General features: G+C 44.4%; 1 protein-coding gene across 2 annotated transcripts in view; it reads right to left on the bottom strand.

Moving 5' to 3' along the window:
* Positions 1 to 25,534, bottom strand: part of SLC5A11 (solute carrier family 5 member 11) — a 672,168-nt gene that overhangs the window by 158,358 nt on the left and 488,276 nt on the right. For both annotated transcript variants that reach the window (XM_069647357.1, XM_069647356.1), the window contains exon 14: positions 5,904 to 6,119. In XM_069647357.1, the coding sequence (XP_069503458.1) occupies positions 5,904 to 6,119 (216 nt within the window). The remainder of the gene's footprint in view (positions 1 to 5,903; positions 6,120 to 25,534) is intronic.

Genomic DNA, 25,534 nt, shown 5'->3' with positions numbered 1-25,534 from the left:
AAAGTTTGGTGCACATTCGTCCATGGGGAGCGAAGTTATAAACTGCCGAAAAAGTGCTCTTCCTATGAGTTTAGCAACTTAACCAAAACTACACCACGGCGCATATATATATATATATATATATATGAAAAGAATGCCTTTTGAAAAAGACAGCAGGTGGAATGCACTCCAGAGAGCAGCTGCAATCAAGAACCAGTATCCTTGCAGCAAAAGAAAGTGGAAAGAAACTCCTCAGCACTCCTGGCAACACATTTTCTTTTATTGGTGTGAGTACATCAGGAAGGAAAACAAAGAACGACGCGTTTCGCGGTACACAGACCGCTTGATCACGTGGGTTTACCAACAACACAGAGAATGGACTGCAATTTATCCCCCGGCTGACTCTCTGATTTCACATAGAGAGTGTCCTCCTGCTATGGACTGTTCGTTCATCATGTTTTGTAAGGCAGCCATATTGGAACGATTCAACAGTATGTGATTACTCATGAAGGAGTTCTAACTTTGTCCTCCAATATGTGCCACATGAATTACTTTCATCATTTATAAGCGCATAGTAGACACACAGTATGTGATATAAAAATATTGCATTATTTTCACAAATCAATCATTCATTTTTCAATTTCAGCAATATGCCATAGTTTTTAGACATAATTTATATGTCTAAGAATGCGTTTGTCAATGCATCAAAAAGGCGGAATTGGTCAGATGTGACTCCTGGCTACATGATCGTAAATTAGCAATGGTAACCTATGCAAACTAGAGTCTAGCGTACTCAAATAGACCTCGGACTAGGTGCATATAGACGGTAATGATATGTGCAAAATTGCCAAGTATAAAACATTTGGATGTCTGTGCAAAAATAGCATTCCAGCAGCGAAATTACATGCATAGCAGCAATAAAATAAAGTGCATAGTGCTCTCCGTCCATGCACATACCTCTCTTATTTATATAAGCCTCTCAGCTTTATGCTTTACTAAATGGATACATTATCCAATATATGTCAAATAAAGCGAATCTCTATAAATTTAGATTTTTTCACATTCTGAGGTATGTGCATGGACATCTGCTCTGTTCATCATTCCGCAAAAGGTTCCTTTTTATAAAGTGCAAAGTGCGTGCAAACAATTGCTGGATCATAAAGTGCATAGTGCATAAAACATCCAAATTCATAATGCTAAATAGAGAACCATGTTGGTCGTATAAAAGGTAAAGAATGTGTCTCTTTCATATAAATCTATATGTCTGCACCAAGGATTTTATAGAGGTAAAGATGTATCGACAATAGAGTATAGGTAAAACCCTTCTATTATGGAGTCCGCATAGGATTATCATCGATGTGACGCCACAAAACAGGTACAGTCAAGTTAAAAAAATCTCTGTGTTATGGTAACCTCTAATAATAAAAACCTATGTGGTTACCTATTAAAAACCAATGTTAAAAAACTGCATCACAGCTATGAAAGCAAAGTACCAACCCAATATTTCGTAAATAAACATGTAATAGTTCCATTTTTACTAGTAGCATCAGGAGTCCACTATGGGACATGTACCGAATGGTAAGAGCAGGTTTAGAGACATTATAAACTTAAGATTCATGTTCCCAGGAAGGTATACAGTTCCTCATCTAAATTGTGACCCCTGGGTTTCTTAGTCTCTAGGTCCAAAATGCACCTGGTTTCCAGCTGTCGTAATGCTAACTCGCGGTTACCTCCCCTGAGCGGTTTAGTAATTGTGTGTATGCCGAAAAAAGTAAAACCCTCTAGTTGGCCCCCATGTTGGTGCTTAAAATGTAGAGCCATAGGGTAAGTTGGATCGGCATGTTTAATTGCCCTGATATGTTGTAGTACCCTTAACTTGAGTTGTCCTTTGGTGCTACCAACATACCATTTGTTACATGGGCAATTCAACACATATACCACGTATTCGGTTTCACAAGTTATTCTGGACACAATCTTAATGTTCTTCCCTAGAATAGGATGTAAATAACAGCTGGTACTGACTGCGTAGGTGCATGCTTTACATTTGGAACATTTTTGGAAGCCCGGTTTCTTGATGTTCATCCAACTGGCTCCTGTTTGATTAATCAGAGGGCTCATGAAACTAGGCACCAGGGTGTCTTTCATTGAGGGTGACCTACGAAATGTAATATTTACTTTGGGTGTCAGAATCTCGCCCAAGTGTTCATCTAATATTAGAACATGCCAGTGCTTTTGTAATACTTGGCGAATTTTACGCGCCCCGTTACCAAAGGTCAAAATTAAACGTGTATCTGTATTCTCTGTATTTTTCGTTTGCACAGAGTTAGAAGTCAGTAAAAGGGAACGATCCATGTCTCTAACTTTTAAAAAAGCTCTTTCCAATATTTTGATTGGGTAGCCACGATTTTTAAATCTCTGGGCCATCCAAGCGCATTCACTGTCAAAGGTGTTGATGTTTGAGCAATTTCTACGTATACGTATAAATTCGCCATACGGAATGCTCCATTTTAGGGCTGTGGGATGGCTACTCTTTGCGTGTAGTGGTATGTTTGAGCTGGTTGGTTTTCTGTGTAGGCTGCTAGTTATTTCTCCGTTAGCTACTTTAATTGCAATATCCAAGAAAACTACCTCTGTCTTGCTATGGTTCTCAGTAAATTGGAGGTTTAGATTGTTAATGTTTAGCATCCTCACAAAGTCTAACCATTCTTGATCATTGCCATCCCAGATCACAAACAGATCATCAATATATCGCAGCCATAAGATTATTTTGTCAGTGTAAAAAGTGTTGCCTGAATGCCAGACAACAAACTTCTCCCACCACCCCATAGTTAGATTAGCATATGAGGGAGCAAACGTGGTGCCCATGGCAGTCCCTTGAAGTTGGATAAAATACTCCTTGTTAAACAAAAAACAATTATTGGTTAAGCAAAATCTAATCATCTCCAATATCATGGTGCCATGTTGCATATAGTTCATAGACCTGGTGTACAAAAAATGCTCGCAAGCTTTGAGGCCATCTTCGTGTCGAATTGAAGTGTAGAGAGAGACCACATCTAGAGTTGTTAACAAGTAGGAAGTTTCCCATGGGATACCCTCTATTCTGCTCAAAAAATCCTTAGTGTCCCTTAAGTAGGAGGGCAAGGTGGTAACAAAAGTAATCAGTGTTTCATCCACAAACCGCGATAGGTTTTCCAACAGTGCCCCGCATAGTGTGACAATAGGTCTGCCTGGAGGTCTTGTCAAGCTTTTGTGTACTTTGGGCAGAAAATAAATCGTTGGAATGGTGGGAAATTTCGGTTGTAAATATGCACATTCGTCCATGGGGAGCGAAGTTATAAACTGCCGAAAAAGTGCTCTTCCTATGAGTTTAGCAACTTAACCAAAACTACACCACGGCGCATATATATATATATATATATATATATTCAATGAAAAAACTGTTAAAGGGACGTTATGATTAAGTTGCTCTAATAAAAACCTATGAAATTCAATGAAAACACTTTGTTAAAGGTACGTTATGGTTACAAGTGAAATCGAAAAACCTCAGAAATTCACCAGTTATGGTAAGCTAAGCAACCATAACTCGCGCCAACACTGTGCACTGCAAAATATGACATCACAAATGTGTGTGTATGTATATATATATATATATATATATATATATATATATATATATATATATATATATATATATGCCCCCCCCCCCCTGAAACTAGGGGGGACCACAGCACCTGGATTCCTAGATGGCTTTGGGGAGGAGGGACAACACGTTAAAGGCATCACCTGGAATTCTAGAGGGCTAAATAACCTATCAAGGTGAGGATGGTACTAGCATGTATGCGCAGGTAAGAGGGAAAGGCAACATCCCCCAGGAGATGCCCCCTACAAAGTCCACACTAGTTAAAAGAGGGTAACATTTTATGTTCAGCTATAACTACAGAACACAATCTAGAAAGGAATTAAAGTACAAGGCCTCAGATCAAGACACTTTTTCATTAGGGCTCAGAATCAAAAGTCATGACAGCAGCTTGGAAAAGGTCCTCAACTGAATCAGCTTCACAAGATGGATGCCATAGGCAAGAACGTTTCCCTAGGGGTATCCACAGGCCTAAGAGCATCTAGTGCTACACAAATTCGTTCTATGTAGAATAGATCACTCTAGGATTTAGGTGAGCAACTAGGCCAGTTCTTACAAGTTGACAAGCAGGAGAAATTGTAGGAAGTGATTAGTGTAGGAAAAGTTATTTTAAAACAAGTTGTTAGTGGATGGACTGATTTGGCAGGTCCCTCATCTTGGAAACATGATCATGGTTTGTCCTTCAGGTGCCATTCCTGGCTGACGTTGAAAAAGAAACATATTGGTCCTAATTCACAGAAGCGTTTTATAATGGCAAAACCCCATTGGAAAAATGCTCTGTGAATTAGGCCCAATTGTGTATTGTCAGGTCTTGATATGATGTTAAGTAAACAAGTCTTTTTATTTTTTATCCTGGAGTATCCTCTGACATCCCATAGAATCTTACCTTTTTAAATAAATGAAGGTGAGTTGGAAATTAGGGTCCTCTCTGTCCCATCTTCTCAATGCAGGCATGGCTATGTGTACTGTTTTGTTCTTTTGCTTTGAATGTTTAACTACATGACATTACTGCAGTTAAACTAAGTATTAATGATTAAAAGCACTACTAATTATTCACTTGGTTTATTTTAATGAAAGTAAACACACATATATTATACAGATTTATAGATGAAATGCACTTCTTCTGAAAGTAGAGATCATTAGAGCCCACCTTTTAGTGAGCTCATACAGTCTGTCTCCTTGTTTGGTGTATTGGACACTGAGCTGAAGGGAGTCCTGGCCAGCCAAAATTGGTGTGTCTGTGAAGTGACCCATCCCTCATTGATAGTTCTATGTGCAATTAGATCCATAATTCAGTAGTGTACAGTGGAAGGAACATTATTTGATAGTAGTCATGTATGATGAAAGGACCAGTGAATTATGGTATTGCTGTGTAATACATGATCCAAATCTTAATAGGTATGCTGTATTAAACTGACACATTGCCCTATGGGGTATCTGGTCATTGCATCGAATGCAATAGCATCGAATGCCTTACCATCGAAAACATTGCATCGAAAAAAACATTGAATGCATTTTTTTTTAAAGGTAAAGGGTTTAGTTTAATTATAATGGGTTCTAAAGGTTAAAAAAGGGGGGTAGGGAGAACCCCCCCATTAATTATTATTATTTTTTTAAATGCATTCGGTGCAATTCTTTTTGATGCATTTCTTTAGATGGAATGGTATGTCGATGGTAGGAATTCGATGCAGTGACTAGGAACCCCCTATGGCAGTGTTGTGTGGTATTGAACTCACTGCTCAGTTGTAGTGTGCTGTTAGCAGTGGGTATACATTCAAGTTGCAAGCTACTAGCCATCCGTATAAAATTCAGTCACCACTTAATCATATATGCACACCGCACATCATTTCGTACTCGTCAAGAGTACAATAGCACTAGTGAAAAATTGCACACTTTGCTGTTTCGCATCAATATACACATTTTTTGCAATACTAGATTCCTGGCTAAATGGTGGTCGTGCTCTTGGGTAGAAGACCACTGGCTCAGTGGTTGTAGTATACACTGCTAGTAGCCTCGTGAGTCAAAAGTAGTGCAGAGAAACTCAGGGTTCTGTTGTTCTTAGCTGTAAGAGGTGATTGTCTAATCATATGAGGACTGAGATTCACCCTGTCACAACACAATTTGGAATCATGGTACTCTTGTTTTATTCACTTGTAGAATCATTTTGTTTTTCCTAATCCCCATAAACATTTTCATTATAGAGACAAGAAGACTTAGGTTCTGTTAAAGCTGATGTCCCATACAAACTCCTCTCTAAGTTAATAGAAAGCAAATGGAGATTACATACCATTTTCGGGGTGGGAGGCTCTGTGAACAAGCTGACCACCACTACAATGATGAGGGTCAGCAGGCCCAGCAGCATAGAGAAGTAGAGGTAGTGGACATACTTGACCACGCCGGGCCGTTCATCCGGTTCGTTACACTTTGGGGGAGCGTAGACGAAGTCCAAAACCATCCGAATGAGTCCCACGGCCAAACCGATCACCAGGCCCCAGAATGCACCCTGCAGAGACACATGAAGAATAAGGAATGATTTATTTACATCCTTGCCTTCAGTCCTTACACCAAAAGTGCTTTCGTGGTAATTGACATTTCCTGTGATTTTGATGTGCTCTAGAACCCCACTATTGTTGATTGTGGAATCCCTTCTGCATGCCTTCCCTAGTGGCAAGGGATAATAGCTTGAATTCTAGGAATTCTGTAAATGTATTCAAAGAAGTAAGCAAAATTAGTGGTGCCCACCTTTCTTTTCCTTCATTTCTTTTTTTTTAAAAAGCTTTATTTTTGCATTTGACTTGAGACCTGTTTTTGTACATATGAATAAACAAACAGCATGTTTGTTATGTTTAATTCTCATGTAGCACACACCAACTGAACACACTGTTTAGGCTTCTACAACAATAGTAGGCATTTGCCATATGTATTTGATGATCTACATAAATTAACTATGCCAGGTATCAGTACAAAGCCTTACATTATTTCTATTTAGAAGCACATTAGTGTAGCCATGACAGGGGTGGCCAGCACGTGGGCCTAAGGCAGAGATCCCCCAAACTAAAGGGAATATTTTTTTCTCAGAGTGTTTTCTTTCAGGACAAATTTAAAAAGTTAAAAGGCACCATTCAACAACCCTCCTTTCATTGTACCACAACGCAAAATGATGTGAGACCCCAAAAAATCTTATCTGACATGGAATAACAGAAACTGGGGGTCATTACGAGTTGGGCGGTGTGGTTAAATGCAGTGGTATTGCCATATACCGCCTCATTACCGCAACGCCCAATTATGAATTGGGCAGAAAGTTGGAGGATTCACCTGCAGCTATGAGTTGGAAGTAAATCTGCCGATTTACTGCCCATTTTCGGTGGAATTACTGCAGTGGAATTAAAGCTGCAGTAATTCTGCTGAAAAACGAGATTTATACCGCCACTTGTAATCCGGTGATAATACCACCGGACCAAGTGGCAGTAACAGTAATTCTGTTGGGTGGAATACCAGTGGAATACCGTCCAATTCGTAATGACCCGATAACGGTACCTGTTTGTGACCCTTGTCTGACAAGCTCATGTAGCTTGGTGTTTGTGAAGTGACAGATGAAAATGAAGTGCTACAAAAAATCCCAAATAATGCTTTAATGTCTAACAAGCAGACATTCTGGACCCGGATGAGTTGAGTAGGCTACGGAGGCATGACTGTTCTCCCCACCCACCTGTGGCTAAGGAGAACATTCATGTGGAGCTGAGCTGCGGGTCCTACACAGCGGGTGGTCGTGCGGACAGTACCCTTTTTGGAAAAGGGGACTGGTGACGTTCCGGGGTCGATCAGTGAGAGGAGATGCTGTGCAGAACAAGGAGGTGACTCACAAGAGAAGAAGGGGTGCAATAGCGAATGCAGGAGAAGAGAGGTACACGTTATATCAAGAATACCTTTGGAAGTGGGTGTGGAGGGGGTGAAAATGTACTGGATTCAGTGGAAGGAGGCACGCCTTAGAGATATAAGAAGCTTTTGAAAAAAAGGCCACATTGAAAGCTAAATCGCCATTTGGCCCAGACGCAGCAAGAGACGTTAAGAAAACTTTGGACTAGACAGTTACTTTGTGCCATTATACCCAAATGTCTTGCAATAGGCCCAAAGAATCCAAAGAGGGAGACCCCACTCCCAAACTGACAAAGAAACAACAAGAAGGAGCACTTCAGAAGCTTTGGCACAAGGAGGGGGACACAACGATGGCTGAAGAACAGACTTCCCAGGGGCAAGAGCCCTAAAGAGGGTCCCCACTCGGGAAATCAAGGCAGGAGGTTACTAAGGAAGTGCTCCAACAGTACTTCAAACAATTCAGCGATCAGAGAGACTCTGCAGGCACAGTTAAGCTTCATCACAGCTGAACTAGCTCAGTCCCTGTAAAAGGTGAAAAGGGACATTAAGGATTTGGGCGAGAGAGTGGATACCACTGAAAATGGGATTCAAGAACTGTCGGAAGACACGTGTAAGATAGATGCTCTAACTGACAAACTTTCAATGGCTGCCCTCAATTTAGAGATCCAGACGGAGGACCTTGAAAATCGTTCAAGAATATCTAACATTAGGGTTAAGGGTCTTCCCAAAGGAATTGAGGACAGGGACTTAAGATATACTGTACAGCAGGTTTTTGCAGACCTCATGGAGCTGGACACGGGGGGAGAAGTTCCCCTAGATCGCATTCACTCAGTGGGCCCTAAGCGAGGGGAACCAGGAGCCAGATCCTCTGACGTAGTAACGGCTTTACAAAAATATGGACAAAAGGAGGCGATCTTACAGGCGGCTAGGAAAACAAGTCCCATCAAAGTGAATGGTGTAGAAATACAATTGTATCAATATTTGCTGCAATCTACATTAATAAAAAGAATAACAAAGGGACCTGTGTTTAAAACTTTGCTCCAGGCTCAAGTTTGATACAGATGGACATTTCCATTTGGATTGTTGTTTTCTTGGGAAGGGCGTCACCATCGCATCGCATCCTGTGAAGAAGGTTTTAGGATATTGAAGATTGAAGAAGAAGTAGGGGATGATCAACAAGACTTATGACCCACACAAAAGGCACCAAAGACTAAACAATGGGAATGGAGAAGAGCACAGGAGATTCCATTGAAGAAAAGGGCCCCGAGTGGTCAAACTTACCCAGTCCTGAGGGCATAAAGGTACATTGAAATCTGGCCCGGGGGGGGCAAAGGAGCACTGGAATTAGCCTGGGTATTATTCAAGTCAACACCATGGTGAGGTGGTGGATAATTGAGGAGATGGCAACAGGGTAGGTGGGAAATTTTCCTGGTACTTGGAATTGGGGAAGGTAAGGGTCTTAGTTGACCCGCACAAATCATCTCTGGGTGTGCAAGGGAACTCCACCTCCATTGTTTGCTGCATGGTTGGGGGAGAATAGGTTGAGTTTGACCGGAGAGGTGGGGGTGGTGTATGGGAGGTGGTAAGAGGGGCATGAGAGTCAGGGGCTGGCAGGAGAGGGGGGACTGCTACCATTGAAGGAATCAATGCACCATAGCGGTTAGGGGGGTAAAAAAGGGTTTCAATTAATGACGCTGAATATTAGGGGCCTAAACTCCCTGGTTAAAAGAAGTAAAGTAGAAACCTTCTTGAAACATTGCAAGCTGGATATAGTGACCTTGCAGGAGACCCATATACATAGGAGTGATGATCACAAATTAAGGATTACTGGGTACCCACATATATTGCAAGCTAACAACAGGGGTAAAATGGGAGGGTTCCTCATAGCCATCAAAGGTCTGGTTGGATTACAGATAATAGCAAAGGAGGTGGACAAAGAGGGTAGATACATCTTTGCCTGTATTCAATGGGGGAGGATACGGTTTTCTATAGCCACCCTATGTGCCAAAATGTATTGATCCGGATCAGTCTGGCTTTGTTATGGGAAGGCAAACATTTGATAATATAAGATGGGTGAGTCATTTGATTGAGAAGGCAAAGAAATAAGACCTTTTCGCTGGGGTAATATCTTTAGATGCTGAAAAAGCATTTGAGCGGGTGGAGTGGTCTTTTTTGTTTCACATTTTGGAAGCCATGGGGATTGGTCAGAGATTTTTGCAAATGGTTATGGCAAATTATCGGTCGCGGATTTTACGGGTCGCAATTAATGGTTGTCTTTCACAGGGAATCCAGGTATACAGGAGAACTAAACAGGGATGCCTGTTATCCCCAGTGCTGTATGTGATTCACCTGGAACCATTTTTATCCAGGATTCAGGAAGCGAAGTTCACCAGGGGTATACAGTTCGGTGGCAAGGAACATAAAGTGATGACGTTCACCGACGATTTACTCTTGACGGTGACAGACTAAGCAGGCTCAATACCAGCATTTAAAAAGAGTTGACAAAATTTGGTGAAGTGGCAGGCCTGAAAATTAATATCCATAAATCGGAAATGATGATTTACAGGGGGGAATGGTACCAAAGGAACAGGATATTGATACAGGTCGGTTTGTGAGGACATATAGGGGTTTACACTATTTGGGAGTACAGATAACTAATTCCTTGGAATCCATGTATCAAGCAAACTTGTCTCTCGTTACTAGATTCAATCAACAAGTGGCTGAAGATTCATAATTTGTTGCCGATCTCCTGGACAGGTAGGATTAATGTAATTAAAATGGTGGTCCTTCCAAGGGTATTGTATTATTTTCAGGCTTTGCCAATATCAGTAAAACTCTCAATACGATGGTGGGGACCTTAATATGGAAAGGAAAGAAATCAAGGATGGTGTGCAGTGTATTAACGGCACCCACACTCAGTGGAGGGATGGGGCTCTGAATTTCAGAACTTACTATCAAGCTGCTCAGCTGCAGATCATCCGGGAATGCTTTGGAGGAACCAAGAGAAAATCTGGTTGCGGATGGACAGAGCGATGGTGGGTAGGACCCTTCAGGAAGTCTCATGGTGTTGCAATCACGACCCGCCCACTAATAGGTATAGAACTAAAATCACAGCCTTAATAGGAAATGTGTTGTATTCTGTGGTACGGCAGACTGGTATCGCCACATTTCCGTCCCCGTTAATGCCCCTATTTCATAATCCGATACTTCACACCGGGATTGGAGCAGGGAGCATTTACACAATGGGAAGAGGCAGGTTGTCTAAAGATGGGTAATATGATGGAGGGTCAAGAGATCATGACATTCCAACAATGTAAATAGTTATTCTCTCTCTGTGAAGATGAAAGATTTAGGTATGCACAGTTGCAACATTGGCTATTGGCCACGGAAAATAAACACTTGGCAATACAGGACCTCACCCCCCTTTGAAAAGGTATCAGGTTATATTATCCCCACCAATAATATTGCCATATATATGGTTGTCGGGTATCCCCTGCTCCCTTTAAAAAAATATGGGGGTCACAGGGTTTCCCTGCAGGTTCCATGGGTTAATATTGCCGCAAAAATATGGCGATATTTTTTCAGGGATATTAACACATGGAACCTTTGAAAAGTACTTGATTACTTGATTACAAACTCGGGTGACCGACATATGGTAGGAGCGCTATATAAGTTAATTGGGTATGTCTCAGGTCTACCTAAGTGGGGGTACATCAATCAATGGGAAAAGGTATTAAGTAATCCCATAACAGAACAACAATGGCACGACGTCTGGAGGGGAATTCCAAAACTTATGAGGGCAATTGAGATCCATGAAAAGTGGGTTAAAGTGATGGTACATTGGCACCTGACACCTGAGAAATTGCATAGGTTCTACGCAGAGTCCTCAGGGGAAAGTTGGGGGGATGCAATATTTTTGGAACATGGGGTCTCATGTGGTGGGAATACCTGATTCTGAAGCCATATTGGAAGGGAGTTAATGCAGCGATGAAAGCTATGTTTGGGGTCCGGATATGTAGAGATTTTGGGTAAGCAATGTGGGGTTTGGGCGGTGTTCTGGACCTTTTGCCTTCAAAATCCCAAAGAAAGGCATACATGATTTTAAGTGTTGCAACTCTGTCACTTATTGCTCAAAAATTGAAACAGTCCTCAGCCCATAATGAACACGAGTGGAGAAAGAAGATTTGGCATTATGTCTCATTGGAATGGGTGAGATATGTGGTTCAAGGGGACTAGGGGAAGTTTAAGGAGGACTGGGATTTGGTATTGGATTTCCTCCACAATTAAATTTAAGTGGTGCCCGCAAAGAATCCGCCTATTAGATTTGTTTTAAGGACTATATATGGTGCGCGTGGAGCGATGGTTGGAAGATGAACAATGTATGGCAGCTGTCTGGGGGAAGGGGTGGGAGGTAGGTGGGGATGGGCGGAAGCGAGGGAGTGGGGTTGTTCATGTTTTATTTAATTGAAATGGCAATATAAATACGTTTAAAAAAATGAAGCAGTTTTACCTTTGTGATTCAGCTTGTTGTTTTGGATTATTAGATTGCTAACGGGTTTTGTGGGAGATTTGAGCTTTGATCCACCTGTGAATCATTCAAACATTCTCACTTATGATGAAGACTTGTCACATGCAATTCTCTCTCCAATGATCTTCACCAATCATTATGTATTAATGGTGCCTGAGACCTCACTGAGCGGTAGCTTTCACAGTAGAGTATCTAGCATTGCAAGAGTGTGGGGGCAATTGTAAAATGTTTTGTTTTTCTTGTGAATCTGGGCCTCCTACTGTCTTACGTAGCTAGCCACATGAGCCCACAAGCCCTACTCTAACAAAAGCACTGCGGTCAAACGTCGACCTGGCACAAACAGTACTGCATCACAGTGAATACCAGTAGCTTTGCATTTTAAATAGTGCATATTAATATTACCCACCAAAATGGCATTCATGTTATCCACTGTGTAAAGATGAGTGAAAGCAACAGCTCTGTCAGAATGTTAACAAATATGCATGTCTGATGCACAAAGATTTCTTGAGAGCTACATATATCTGAACCTGCTTAATAGGCAGAACCAAAGATTTATCTTCTGCTGCACAACATTGATGTGCATGCAAAGTAACTGCTGAATATGTTGCACAACAGTGATGTGCATGCAAAGTTACTGCTGAATATGCTGCACAACATTGATGTGCATGCAAAGTAACTGCTGAATATGCTGTACAACATTGATGTGCATGCAAGGTTACTGCTGAATATGCTGCACAACATTGATGTGCATGCAAAGTAACTGCTGAATATGCTGCACAACATTGATGTGCATGCAAGGTTACTGCTGAATATGCTGCACAACATTGATGTGCATGCAAGGTTACTGCTGATCATGCTGCAAAACATTGATGTGCATGCATAGTAACTGCTGAATATGCTGCACAGCATTGATGTGCATGCAAAGTAACTGATGAATATGCTGCACAACATTGATGTGCAGTATAAGCATTGGAAAGCTGCTAAAGTTGATAGTGAGGAAAGAACACAACCAACCTTTCTCCTCAAACATCACCAATTCATGCACACTCTAGTTCCTGAAAAAAACATACTGAAACATAACTTACAAATCATGTTCTGTATGTCTTGGCATCCGTAGTGAATGGCACTTTGCAATCATGTAAACATTATGAATGCAGGACTGCATGTACCAAAATGAAATATAAGAGCCTAAAAGCAAGACTGTTTTATTGCCTCATTCCGGACGTGGCATAACTTGACATCTCTGCAATATGGATCTGACTGCTTCCATACTTAAATACACCCTAGAACAGCTTGTGTGAAAGTCACCCGCTTGCTGTCGTTGTTTGTCATATACAAGTGCGTTTGCACTCTGCATAATGAGCACAGCATTTGCAGATCGGCAAACAAGCTTGTTTCTTGCTTCCGTCTGAGCTGAAACTATTCAGTTATTACCTGCAGAAACGTTTTTTTTAACACCGTAGTATTTCTGCAGAGGCTCCCAGTGCTTTCCTTTACAGCAGTCCCTCTTCTGTTAAAACGTTATTAATATGGATGCACAGCTCCTCTTCGCCTGTAGAATGACCATCTAATACCCTGAAGTCACGAAATGGAACTAATACTCAATACCCGTGATGTTCCCTTGTGCCCCCCTTCTCACACACAGGTGCTGCCTGTTTTGCTTGATTCGTCTACCCTGCTCCCCCTCTCCCACCTCCAGCCTACTTCTGCAGGAGTCTGTCCTGGTACATTCTGGTTTCACCGTCACTGTCATGTGGCCAATGCTGAATTTGACTTTTAGGACTTCATTGATTCACGGTGCGTCACCCTTTCTCAACTCTCATGCTGGACTTCCTTTGTATCTTGTACTCATGGTGGCCCTGAATCATGCTGTTCCCATCTTCATCTTGTATCCTGGCTTGCAACATTATGTGGTACTACTGACTTCTGCAATTGTATTCGCTTTTCCCTCTTGCTTCTCAACTCTTTTTGACTGCTTACTCTCTGTTCTCTCCTCCTCTCCCTTTCTCCCTTTTCCTATTTCCTCCCCTCCTCCCCTTCCTTTCTTCTATGCACTTACTCTATCAGAATTGTCCCTGGACCTAGTATGATACCAACCTTGTCTGTCTTTTCCCCCCTCCCCTTACTTGTTCTTTTTCCTCCCCCAACCCCTCCAGCACTATCTGAAATGTCGTCAGGCCTAGTACGATAGTAGCTTGTTTTCTTCCTCCCCTCCCTTTCTGCACCCCTCTCGCTCACCTTTTGATTTTCTCCGGCTCTACCAGAAATGTCGTCAGGCCTAGTACGGTAGTCGCCTGTCTGTTTCTGTTTCCATTTCCTTCCCACTCTCCTCCTCCCTTCCTTATCTATGTCTTAGCTCTTGCACTATCTGAAATGTGATCAGTCCGAGTACGATAGTTAATTTCACATCCTTACTGTTCATGGCCTGTAAGAATGTCATTGTATTTTCCCTTGTTCCCTCGCTTGCCTTGATGCGCTTTGAAACACATTGTGTATAGGCGCTATTTAAATAAACTATCATATCAGATCATATCATCGGATGTGTGTGTTTAATTTCATGTGCAGGCTCTATTCAATCCATGAAAGGCACAGAAATAAGTGAGATAATGTTATTTTATCTAACTGAGGAAGCAGAGTTGCAGAAAATGCCATGGACCGAATGTGATTTTTGCGGGTTATTATCATACTGTACTGTATGTTGTTTCCTGTGATTTTGTCCCTGTACCTTGTCAATGGTGCAGGCTTGGACCTGGCAAATATGTTGTCCTTGCCACTCACGCCACAGCCTGTCTATGTCACTGCTGATGGGCACCTTCCTTCCATTCATATCTCAACTTTTAACAAGGAAAAGAGCAAATCCATCCGAACTCAATGACAAGACTGTGATGTTGTCTGGCACCAAAAGTGAGTGTTTGGTTACATATATGCCAAGTCGCCAATGCCTTCTTACTAAGTTCCTTTTCCAGTATCCCAAAGCCATCAGAACATAGCTATTATTGTGTTTTGTTGCGCTCTGCTACTACCAAAGGCCTCAGGGACCAAATCCTGTGCAAACAGTAAGTGTCAAATGTTGGTCTTTAACCCACGCTAGCAATGTGTCTGGTACCAGTGCCTGGAGATCATATTGACGCCTGCGCATCCTGTCAGTCTACCTATTGCAATTTAGAGGAGCGGGTGTCATCACTAACCCCCGCCTCCTGACCTCCATCATATTGGAACAGCAGGAGAAGAGCCATATGTGGGACGCCATGTATTATCCCAATACTGCATTGAGTGTGTGAGAGACGATATGCACTCGGACAACCGTATCAAATGTGCTCCCACACTGAAAGAGGGGAAGGATGTCTGCACACGCCATCGAACATCGAGAGCTATAAGTGAAATCGGATGAGGGCAGACTGACGTCATGAAGGAAAGACACGAAGACACACTAGACGATGTGCAAATACTTAAAAGTAAAGCTGTAACTGAAGTAATAAGAGAAACATGCAATCGAATACTAAGAAATCATATGAATAAGTGAGGAGAGATGAAACGCAAGGTAGTTGAGACACATAAAAGCTTGCTACAGAAGAAAACATAATGTTTTAGAAAAAGATGGACGCCGGACTTGTGTTGAAACCAATCAAGCTACCCCAGAGACAGGCCAGAGGTGCAGAGTCAGAAGATGCTGAAAAAACAGTTTTGTGTGAGGAACACAGAGGAGTCTATTGGCCTTGGATCAAGGATGCCATAACAAGGAATATTTGCAGGGCACAAGGGGAGTCAAGAGAATAAGCCATGTACGTAAGACATATTTGTCTTAGATTAAGCGAAGAAGAAAACATCTGCAAGCGCCAAGTATTGGACAGTCAAAGATGTGAAAAGCCTATTTAAAATGGAACATACAAGTCTCCCGAGGCCAAGAAGAGTAATGACACCCAGCCTAAAGCAGTAAATAAAAGGTTGAAATGGGCAAAATCGTGGTCTTCTCATACGTGATTCAGAAGTCGAAAACAAGGGCTATTCATTAAACTCCAGACAAAGATAATGGTGTAGCTACACTCCCTAAAAGTCCCAGAACAGAGAGCAGGCTGCAATGTCAACTATAAAGAAGAAGCCTGACCGATGAGAGATGGTGGACTAATTGGGCAAGTGAGTAGTAGTCTGACGTTGCTCTCCGCACTTGAGTTTCGTTTTGCTTACGTGCTACTGACGAGCCGAAAGTCCAAGGTTGGGAGAGAATGCCAACCAATCAGAGGCTCTATGTAACAACATCCTATATAATGTTGCACAGGCCAACACGCTGCTGTTATTCTGCTACAATCTGTACTATATATTTTTAGAGGTGGTTCAAGGCATCTCTATTTGATAAGGGGCATCGAGTGATATTACTAATACTTATATGATACATTATACATAGGCACCTATGTTTGCTTAACCAATCCCTCCCTTCAATAGGTTTTACAGTTTGCCACGTAGAATGATGTCAAAGCTGACGCCTATCGAGGTATAACGCCTTTGTAAACTCAGAATTGAAGTGTGAGTGCGTGGACTAGGTATACAGTATTTTCATCTCAAGATGTTTCATCAAGATGATTTTTCATCGAAAAATGTTAATTGAAAGCTTTTTTCACCAAAAATAGATGTATGGATGTTTGCGTGGGGAAAGGGTTCAGTTTTGAAAACAGGAGTTTGGGGGGAGGACACCCCCTCCAATAAAATAAACACTACACGAGTTAGAGGGAGCTGTCCAGCGCTTAAATACATTGTAACTGTATGAAATCGATTTCCGCACTGGGCAGCTCCTTCTGACTTGTGTAGTATTAGCAAGTAATTTCAGGACTGGAGACTTTTATTTTATTGGGTGCTTGGGGGGTACCCCCATTAAAAAATAAAATAAAAGTCTCAAGTGTAGTCTCAAGTGGACTTGCTGACACTACACAATTAAAAGGGGCTGTCCAGTGCTGGATTAGATTGTAACTTTTTGCAATCGACTTCAGTGCTGGACAGCTCCCTGTGACGTTCTGCATGTTTCAGTGATTTTACATTCAAAAAATGTTTATATAACGAAACTCTGTTAGATGAAAGGGTTTCGATGTATAAAGACTTTCCACTTTATGTATAGAAATTAATAGAAACATCTTTCACACAAAAATAAAATATGTACATTTTTCGAAGAAAAGACATCTAACCCGTGGACTACAGTTTGTGGTTCACCATATTGCCTTACTTTATTTTATGCTGAAAATAAAGCAGTACTTTGCCATAGTCTTTGAGTCTGTCCGGTTGTTTGGGTCTGAGATAATTATTGATAATTCCATCTAGCACATGAGTCGTTTCAAGGTGCTAGAGCAAAGAAGGCTATTATGGAGCCTGTGGTGAAGATCTTCACTGCGCTTAACAAGCTGGGCTGGGATACCTCAGCTGTATTCTACTTTGAAGAGTTAAGTCCTTTCATCCATGTGGTTTGGCCTCTAGTCTTGCACCAACGGTGGGAGCCCGAGCAGAGAAGAAGAAAAAGAGATTACGTTCCAAGAGTGAGCCATCTTTCTTAATGCACAGATCTTCATCTTTGAGTTTGAAAAAGCAGTGCTGCAGCACTCCGGGCACGTAGAGCACGCGGGCACATAGAATGTGCATAGCTCCCAAGAAGAGTAGCCGAAGCTAGATTTGGAGAAAATAGCTAAGAACATACATTCCATGCCCTACCACTCCTACCTCTAAGAAGAATGGGACACTTTTCAGCTCAGCTCAGGTAAAGCCAAATGCTGGATACTATAATAATTTGGAATCAGTCTTCTGACCCACGCTGCACCTCGCTCCACATCCGACTCCATCATGCCCAGCACAGTTGCCTGTTTTACCAATGTCGGCGCATGTCATTCCGGGCCATCACCAGGATAGCTCCTGTCTTCTCCAGTGCTGTACAACAGGCCTTGGACCGATTTGAATAGATCTTCAGTGTGGCATGTGAGCTTCTCTTCCCGGGGGGATATTTACCTTGGCAACTTGGTAGACATTGACTCTGACATCAATTACCTTATATAAAGCCTTGGGAAGGTCCATGGGTAGAATACCTTGCTTGAGCTGACAGCATGGTACTCTTTGTGTAGCACTTATGAGTTTTCAGTTTGATAGGTTCATGACCAGAGAAGCTGGCCATGTATGGCTAGCTGCCCCAATAGCTGAATGGATGGTCGACATCCTCACAAATATCCTGGAACAGTATTAGAAGTCACACTCCCTTTTCCCATTTAGCGGGGAGTTGTCAGAGCTGATCACCTCTTTCTGCATTCTGCATCTGCAAGGTGACCAAGAAACATAAGCCAGCTCCTTGTGATCCCGTCTTCCTGTTGACTAAACTTATCCCATATAACTGATATTTAAGGCTTCAAGCACTCGGTTGAGACCTAATGTATTGCCAATGCCTTGCTTGGACGGGGATTATATGAAATGTCATTTGTTTAGCAGGAAGATGTTTCCTTCAGGGAGTTTTGGATTGCAAACAGTGATTGCCACATGTACAATGCGCCATAATATACTTAGTGAGGCCATCTTAGAAAAAGAGGGTGACCGCACTCTGAAGTTTAAATTAAATTAATTGTAGTGCAGGATAGGAGTTTTAGAGCTCTGAGTCAATCAATAATGAAATGAAAAGTGAGAAACTACTTTCGCACCCTTCTGTTTGCATTCGTTATTCACAAATGGGAGTCATGTAATCCCACGAGTAGGTGAATCCTTCAAAATGATCTTTTATGTTTATGTATCTTCTATCTTGAAGTGTTCATATCCACAACATGTTATGGAACTTTAGATGTTCCTTTAACTAGTCGCCCAAAGAAAATTAAACAAAAAGAGGAATTAAGACCAATCCCCCTTCACAATTCAACAATCTCAAACATTTTATCACATTATCATGATTTTTACGTTTTGGAATATAAATTCCAGGAATTATATCCTAACCTTTATCATGAAAATAGAATAGACCAGATGTATAACTTTCAGTCCTTCAGTATTCTTGGATTCAGGGACAGTAAACAGTCTTTGCTAGCTGATGCTCGCAAGCCAACTAACCAACCACTAAATTTCTACCATGATATCTTGCATGAATTATGAAAAGTGAAAAACAACTACATCTCTATAGTCTTGAGATTTGTACTTCGAGCTTGCTATAACACCTTAAATGAACACTTGCCAATGTGTAGTGTCAATGAGATCCTGCACTATTTGCATTTGCAAAGTCCAAATCCAGTACACATCTCTTTGTTTGAAAACTGTTGTCGGCCTCCTCCTCTCAATAATATCATTTGGATAAAAGCAGTATTTTTTGCATGTGTATTATTGTGCAATGGATCCTATACTGTTTAAACCCGACTTTGAACTGAGTTTTCCTTTTTGTACATTATCCTCTGCAAGATAATCCTTCTTCTGGACTCCCCATTTGGCCAAGGGAAAACCGGGGACTTGTACGGAATAGGTGAAATCTGGATTCTATTTTATAACCCCAATTCAGAACTCTTTGAACTCAATGAACCTACATTTTCAACTAGATGTCTGGAAAGTCCCACTGGGATGCAGTAGATGCTAAGGCTTTTATTTTTTAGGTAGTGAAGTGGACACAACCTAAGTCCTGGCTCCAGAAGAAACCTTGTCCTGAAGGTGATGGAAGCTCTTCCGCTTATAAGCCTATTTTTCATTCTTTTTTTTTATAACTCTGTTTATTGAGTTTAAACAACAAAGCATTAAGAAACGAACATGAATGAGACATGAATCATCGTTATACACATGTTTGAAGGCAATTGGCCACAATAACAGCTCGCGTTGGCCCACTGGGTCGAGGACCGCAAGACATCAATAGGACAAGGCAGGCAAACAATGCTGGCAGTGTTGGTGATGAGCCCCCATTCGTTGGTCTCATTGAGCATCTAGCCATTTACCCCAGATTTTTTCAAATTTGCGGGGCAGCCCCTTGCATTATAGATCCGGCGCTCTAAGGTTGCGCACCTGTCCAACTCGTTACTCCAACGGTTCAGGCTCAGTGGGTCGGCAGATCCCCAGTTGGCCGCAATAAGTCTTTTGCCTGCCCCCAACGCAATTGTCAAAAACATTTTCTCATATTTAGACAGGTCCACTTCACCCCCGATGCCCAAGAGTACCATCTTGGGATCCCTAGGGATTGGTGTCGCCAGAGCGGCTGAGATTGTGTCAACACAGTCCCCCCAGAAGGCCTGTATCGCCTGGCATTCCCATATCATATGGTAGAAGGTGGCGGGTTCAGTTTTGCATCAAACACATGTCCCGTCTACTACACCCCCCCATCTGGCCATTGCAGTGCGTGAGTGGTATGAGCGATGGAGGATCCTCAGCTGTATTAGCCTAAGCTTGGATTCTATACCAATTTCTCTGGGGGACATTAACGCCTCCACCCAATCTTCAGGTTCCAGGGGACCCACATCTCTTTCCCACTTTGTCTTTAGCCGTCGAGCTGTGCAGCCCCGAATGAGTTAAGTGCCTGATAGAGAGTAGAAGTGATCTTAGAAGAGATGTGCTTCGGGAGAATGTTGGTCTCAATGGGAGAGCAGGGGGGTATGATCGTTGTGTCGGGGAATTGGGTTTGGATGCCGTGATATAGTTGCGCGTGCCGGAACCGGTCCATGGGTGCCAGGTCGAATTGTTCTTGCATGGTCTCAAAACTTAGGAGGCGACCCCCTTGATTCACGTGTGCTAGTGTGTGTATTCCTTTTGTCTGCCAATCACCAAAGGGGCCCATTTTCACTAGTTCCGGGAGGAGCGCATTGTGCCATATGGGTTGTGTCAGTGTTGGCTGTCCTTCCCAGCCGATTAGTTTGTGTGCTGCCCGCCAGGCGCGACGGATGTGGTGGGTCATTTTGGGCAGCGCCGGAGTTGATCGTGGGTGGCGTAGAGGATTTGCAGCGGTGTTAGCAGGGCCATGGTCTCTAGCTCAATACGGGTGTGTGGCAATGTGGGGTCTGCGTGCATCCAGTCATTCACTACTCCTATCTGTGTGGCCAGGTAATAGGTGTGTATGCAGGGTAAACCGATGCCTCCCTCCCACACCGATCTCTGGAGTGTGTCAAGGGCGATCCTGGGTTGTTTCCCACCCCATAGCAGTGTGCGCAGGTTCTTGTCTATGAGTGCGAAGGTTTCTCGGGGGATGGGGAATGGGGCGTTCTGGAGGACATATAACAATCTGGGAAGGGTCATCATTTTGAATAGCGCGGCTCGGCCCATTAGCGATAGGGGAAGAGATTGCCAGTGGGGGGTGTCTCTGTTGAACCGCTCAATTACTGGTTGTAAATTAAGTCGGGGGAACCCATCAAGCGTCGGGTCAAGCCGTATACCCAGGTATTTAAATTCCCTGATAGAGACATGATATGGGCAGGTCTCCGGGATCGCAGACTCACCGCCCTGAATCGGGAAGAAGATGGTTTTGGCATCATTAACCTTCAGGCATGCAAAGTACTCATATTCCCTGAGTATGAGGGAGACCGCCGGGCACGAGATGCTCGGGTTACTGAGATATATGAGCAGGTCATCCGCATAGAGCGAAAAGCGGTCTTCTCCTTCTCCTGGCCAAGCAAAACCGGTCCAGTTGGTGTTAGCTCTAAGCTCAATCGCTAGTGGCTCGATGGCCAGGAGGAAGAGGAGTGGGGATAGCGGGCATCCCTGTCTCGTGCCCCGACCTAAGGGAAATGATTTGGAGGACCTGCCGTTCACCCTCACTGTGGCCTCTGGGGATGCATTTAGAAGTTTTACCCAAGATATAAATGTCTGCCCCAGGTTCATCCTAGCCATGATCTCCCACAGAGCATCCCACCCCACAGAGTCAAACGCCTTTTTGAAGTCCACCGCCAGGAGGGCGAGTGGGGCTGGTATTTCCTTTGCCCTGGACAGCGCCAATTGGACTCTGCGTAAGTTCATTCGAGTCGATTTATTGGGCATGAAACCACATTGGTCCGGGTGGACGAGGGTCTCAATCACCTGCAGTAGTCTGTTAGCGAGCGTTTTGGCGGGAACCTTCGCTTTGCCGTTGATCACGGAAATCGGACGATAGGAGGCGCATTCCTCCGGGGGTTTCCCAGGCTTGTGTATGACAACTATGCATGCCTTCCTGAGGTCTGGTGGGAGTGCTCCTAGTTCTCTGCTGCGTAGAAACATGCGATGCATGTGGGTAGGTAGCCTGCCGCCGAGGGATTTCCACGTTTCTGTCGGGAACCCATTGGGGCCCGGGGTTTTCCCGGGTTGGAGTTGTGCCAGCGCTTCTTGCACCTTAGTATCGGTGATGTCAGCATTCAGGAGATCTGACTGGTGTTGTGGGAGTGTCGGAATCTCGATTTGGTCGAGGTAGCGAGAGGGGTCCACTGGTGGATTCCCAGTGGGAGGGGTATAGAGGTTTTTGTAATAGGTAGCCAATGCCTCGACAAAATCAGAGTCCTCTGTCAACAGTGTTCCATCCGGAGATCTGATCGCCCTTACGTGTCCCCTGCTTTGTGTGCGTCTCTCCAACCAGGCCAAAGTCTTGTTAGCTTTGTCGCCCCGTTCATGTATTTGGCTCCGGACTAATTGGTGGGCAGTTCGTGCATTGTCTAGGGACAAGTTACTGAGGGCGTCTTGCGCCGTGAGCATCGCTTCCTTTGCTTCTTGAGTGTTTTGTATGAGGATTTGTCGTTCACAATCCAAAACGTGTGTTTCTGCTTCCCTGACTTTCTGGACTTGACGTTGTTGGTAGGTGGAAACCACGGAAATTTCCTCCCCTCGTAGGACTGTTTTGTACGCCTCCCAGATCGAGATCGGGCAGTCCACTGAGCCCTCATTGAGTTCGAAATATACCATTGTCTTCCTTTCTAGCTCCTCCGCAATTTCGGGAAGACGGAGATGGTATGTATTTAGGCGCCAATTACGATCCAGGCGGCAGAAGGTGTTCTTAACAGTTAGAAGGAGCGGGTAGTGGTCCGAAATTCCTCTTGCGAGGAATGCAGCGTCGAGAAGCCTGTGGATTATGTTGCGGGGGGTGAAGACGTAATCAATCCTGGAGAATGATTTGTGGACACCCGAATAGAAGGAGAACCCTGCCTCGTCTCCATGGAGTGAGCGCCATGTGTCCACCAATCCCGAGGCCTCGGCGAACGTGGCGAGCGGTGTGGGGGTGGGGCGTGTTCCAGCTCTCCTATAGGTTCTATCGACTGCGATGTCCATTACTTCATAAAAGTCCCCTCCAAGCACCCACGTATCAGCCTCTTCCTCCAGGAGCAGGCTCTGTAGTTCGGAGAGCAGTTCTTTTGTCAGCGAAGGGGGGGCATAGATTGCTGCCAGGCCCCACTTCTCGCCCCAGATGTCCGCCAGCAACAATACATAGCGGCCCCGGGGGTCTGCCCTGATCTTCCTGACCTGGAGGGGGACTCTCTTGTGAACTAGTATCATCGTGCCCCTAGCACCTTTCGTGAATCCGGTATGGTAGACATTCGAGTAGTTGGATCTTTTGAAAAAGTTGGTGTTTGTGCCTATCAAGTGTGTTTCATTTAAGAGGGCAATGTCCGGCGAGTGCCGGTTTAGGTACTGGAGCACCAGTCTCCGCTTAATGCTGGAGCGAAGGCCATTGACGTTCCAGGACAGTATTGTCACCTTGTTGGAGTTCACCCTGTCTGCGTGAGTCTACTTATTGGGGTGGCTGGGAGGATTAGTGGCAGTTGCACTTTTTCCGGGGTCACGTGTCGATTTCCTCTCAGGGGAGACATCCGGGGGTTGCCTCGCATTGGAGTGCCTGAAGACTGGCAGACAATTGCGTCCACGATCCTGGCCCAGAACAGTGTTTGTTTACCTTGCCTGCACTCGTCGGATTCTAGCTTTCTTTTCTCGTGATTCCGTTTCCTTGAGTCTCCAAAACTCCCCCCACCCTGTACTTCCCCCCCAACTGGGAGCACCTGTCGCCCAAACATTGAACTTATAACTTGGTAAACTTAAACTTCGTCGGAAGGACCCGAACTACGGTGGTAACTCCTGTGGAGCTACCTGGACTGTGCTTGAGACTGCGGTGCATAGGCGGCCGCAGTGGTGTCATTTCCGTGGTATCCCGTGGCGGATTCAATTCTGTGATGCTCAGGCCTCATCCATTCTCTGTGGTATTTCTGGTGGGGCGCCGTGGTGAGTCGGTTTCCGGGTCTATCGGAGTGAGAGGTGGCGAGTTCTCCCCGGGCCCGGGCTTGCAGGCGGACGGTCCAGGGGGCGAGCGTCGGGCCGCAGGCCCATTGAGGATCTGTGTTTCGAGCCAATCCCATGCTTCTTTGGGGTTGTGGAATAGGTGGGTCGTGCCCTCGTAGTGGACCTTGAGCATCGCCGGGAAGAAGAGGGCGAACTTGATTGACAGAGAGTGAAGTTTCTTCTTGACAGAGTCAAACGACTGACGGCCTTCTGGACCTCTTTGGTATAGTCTGGGTAAAACCCCACTTTGTAGCCGTTGTATGTGATTGGGCCAGAGGCCCGTGCCATCTGTAGAATAGCGTCCCGGTAGTTGAGGAGGCGTGCAATTATAGTTCTGGGCGGGGCTCCTGGGGCAGGTCGCCCAGTGGGTACCCTATGTGCTCTTTCAATAGAGAAGAATTTCGACAGTTTCTTGGGGGCGAATATGTGAGTCAGCCAGTCTTCCAGGAAAAGTTCGACACTGGGGCCTTACTCTTTCTCCGGGATCTCAAGAATCCTGAGGTTATTGCGGCGTGCCCTGCCCTCACTGTCTTCTGCTCGGTATTCAAGTTGGTTGACTTTTTGGGCAATTATAGCGAGTTGTTGTTCCAGCTGGCGTACGTTGTCTTCTGTGTCTGACACTCTTTGTTCCGCTTCTCCGACCCTAGACAATAGGTTGGGGAGATCTTGGCGTAGGAGAGACACTTCCGTGGAGACTCCACCTATTTTGAGTTCCAGCGATGTTCTCGAGTCCCCAATTGCCTTCTTTAAGTCATTCAGGGAGAGTTGGGGGCCCTGAGTTTCCACTCTGTCGCCTGCTTCCGCCAAGCTTTGTGTCCCCTGGCGAGGGGGGGCCTCCACTGTGTAAAGGTCCATTTTACTCTGCAGGGTCTGTCTCTTGGCCTTGTCCTTGCCCATGGCCGAGTCGGTAGTTTGTGCGAGGATTTGGGCCCGGGTGGGTCTTGTGGGTGCCCAGCGGGGATTGACGTGGAAACCAAGGTGGGGTGGGCTTGCTGGGCGTCTATCTTTTGCCACTCTGTCTTTGCTCCCGGGCCTCGGCGGGGCAATGTGGATTGGTGAGAGCCGATCCCCTATTCTGGCTGGTCTGGTGTGCTAGTTGGAGGGTCAGGAGTCCACTGGGGGGGGGTGTCCGTAGTTGCTTCCTTGTGAGGAGGAGCGTAGTCTCTATGAGCGTGGGCCTCTCTGCCGGATGTGTGGGGAGGAAGGGTGCAGAGTGGGCGGGACTCAGCCCCGTGGTGGTGGTGCCCCGTGAGGGTCGTTCTGCTGCGTGTCTTCCCTGGTTGCGGTCGTTGCACCGCGGGGGAGAAGAGCGT

Source organism: Ambystoma mexicanum, chromosome 2q, assembly GCF_040938575.1.
Source record: "Ambystoma mexicanum isolate Mex_15411 chromosome 2q, UKY_AmexF1_1, whole genome shotgun sequence".
Lineage (NCBI taxonomy): Eukaryota > Metazoa > Chordata > Amphibia > Caudata > Ambystomatidae > Ambystoma > Ambystoma mexicanum.
Note: the sequence above shows the minus strand (reverse complement) of the source record. Positions and strands in the feature narration are given on the sequence as shown.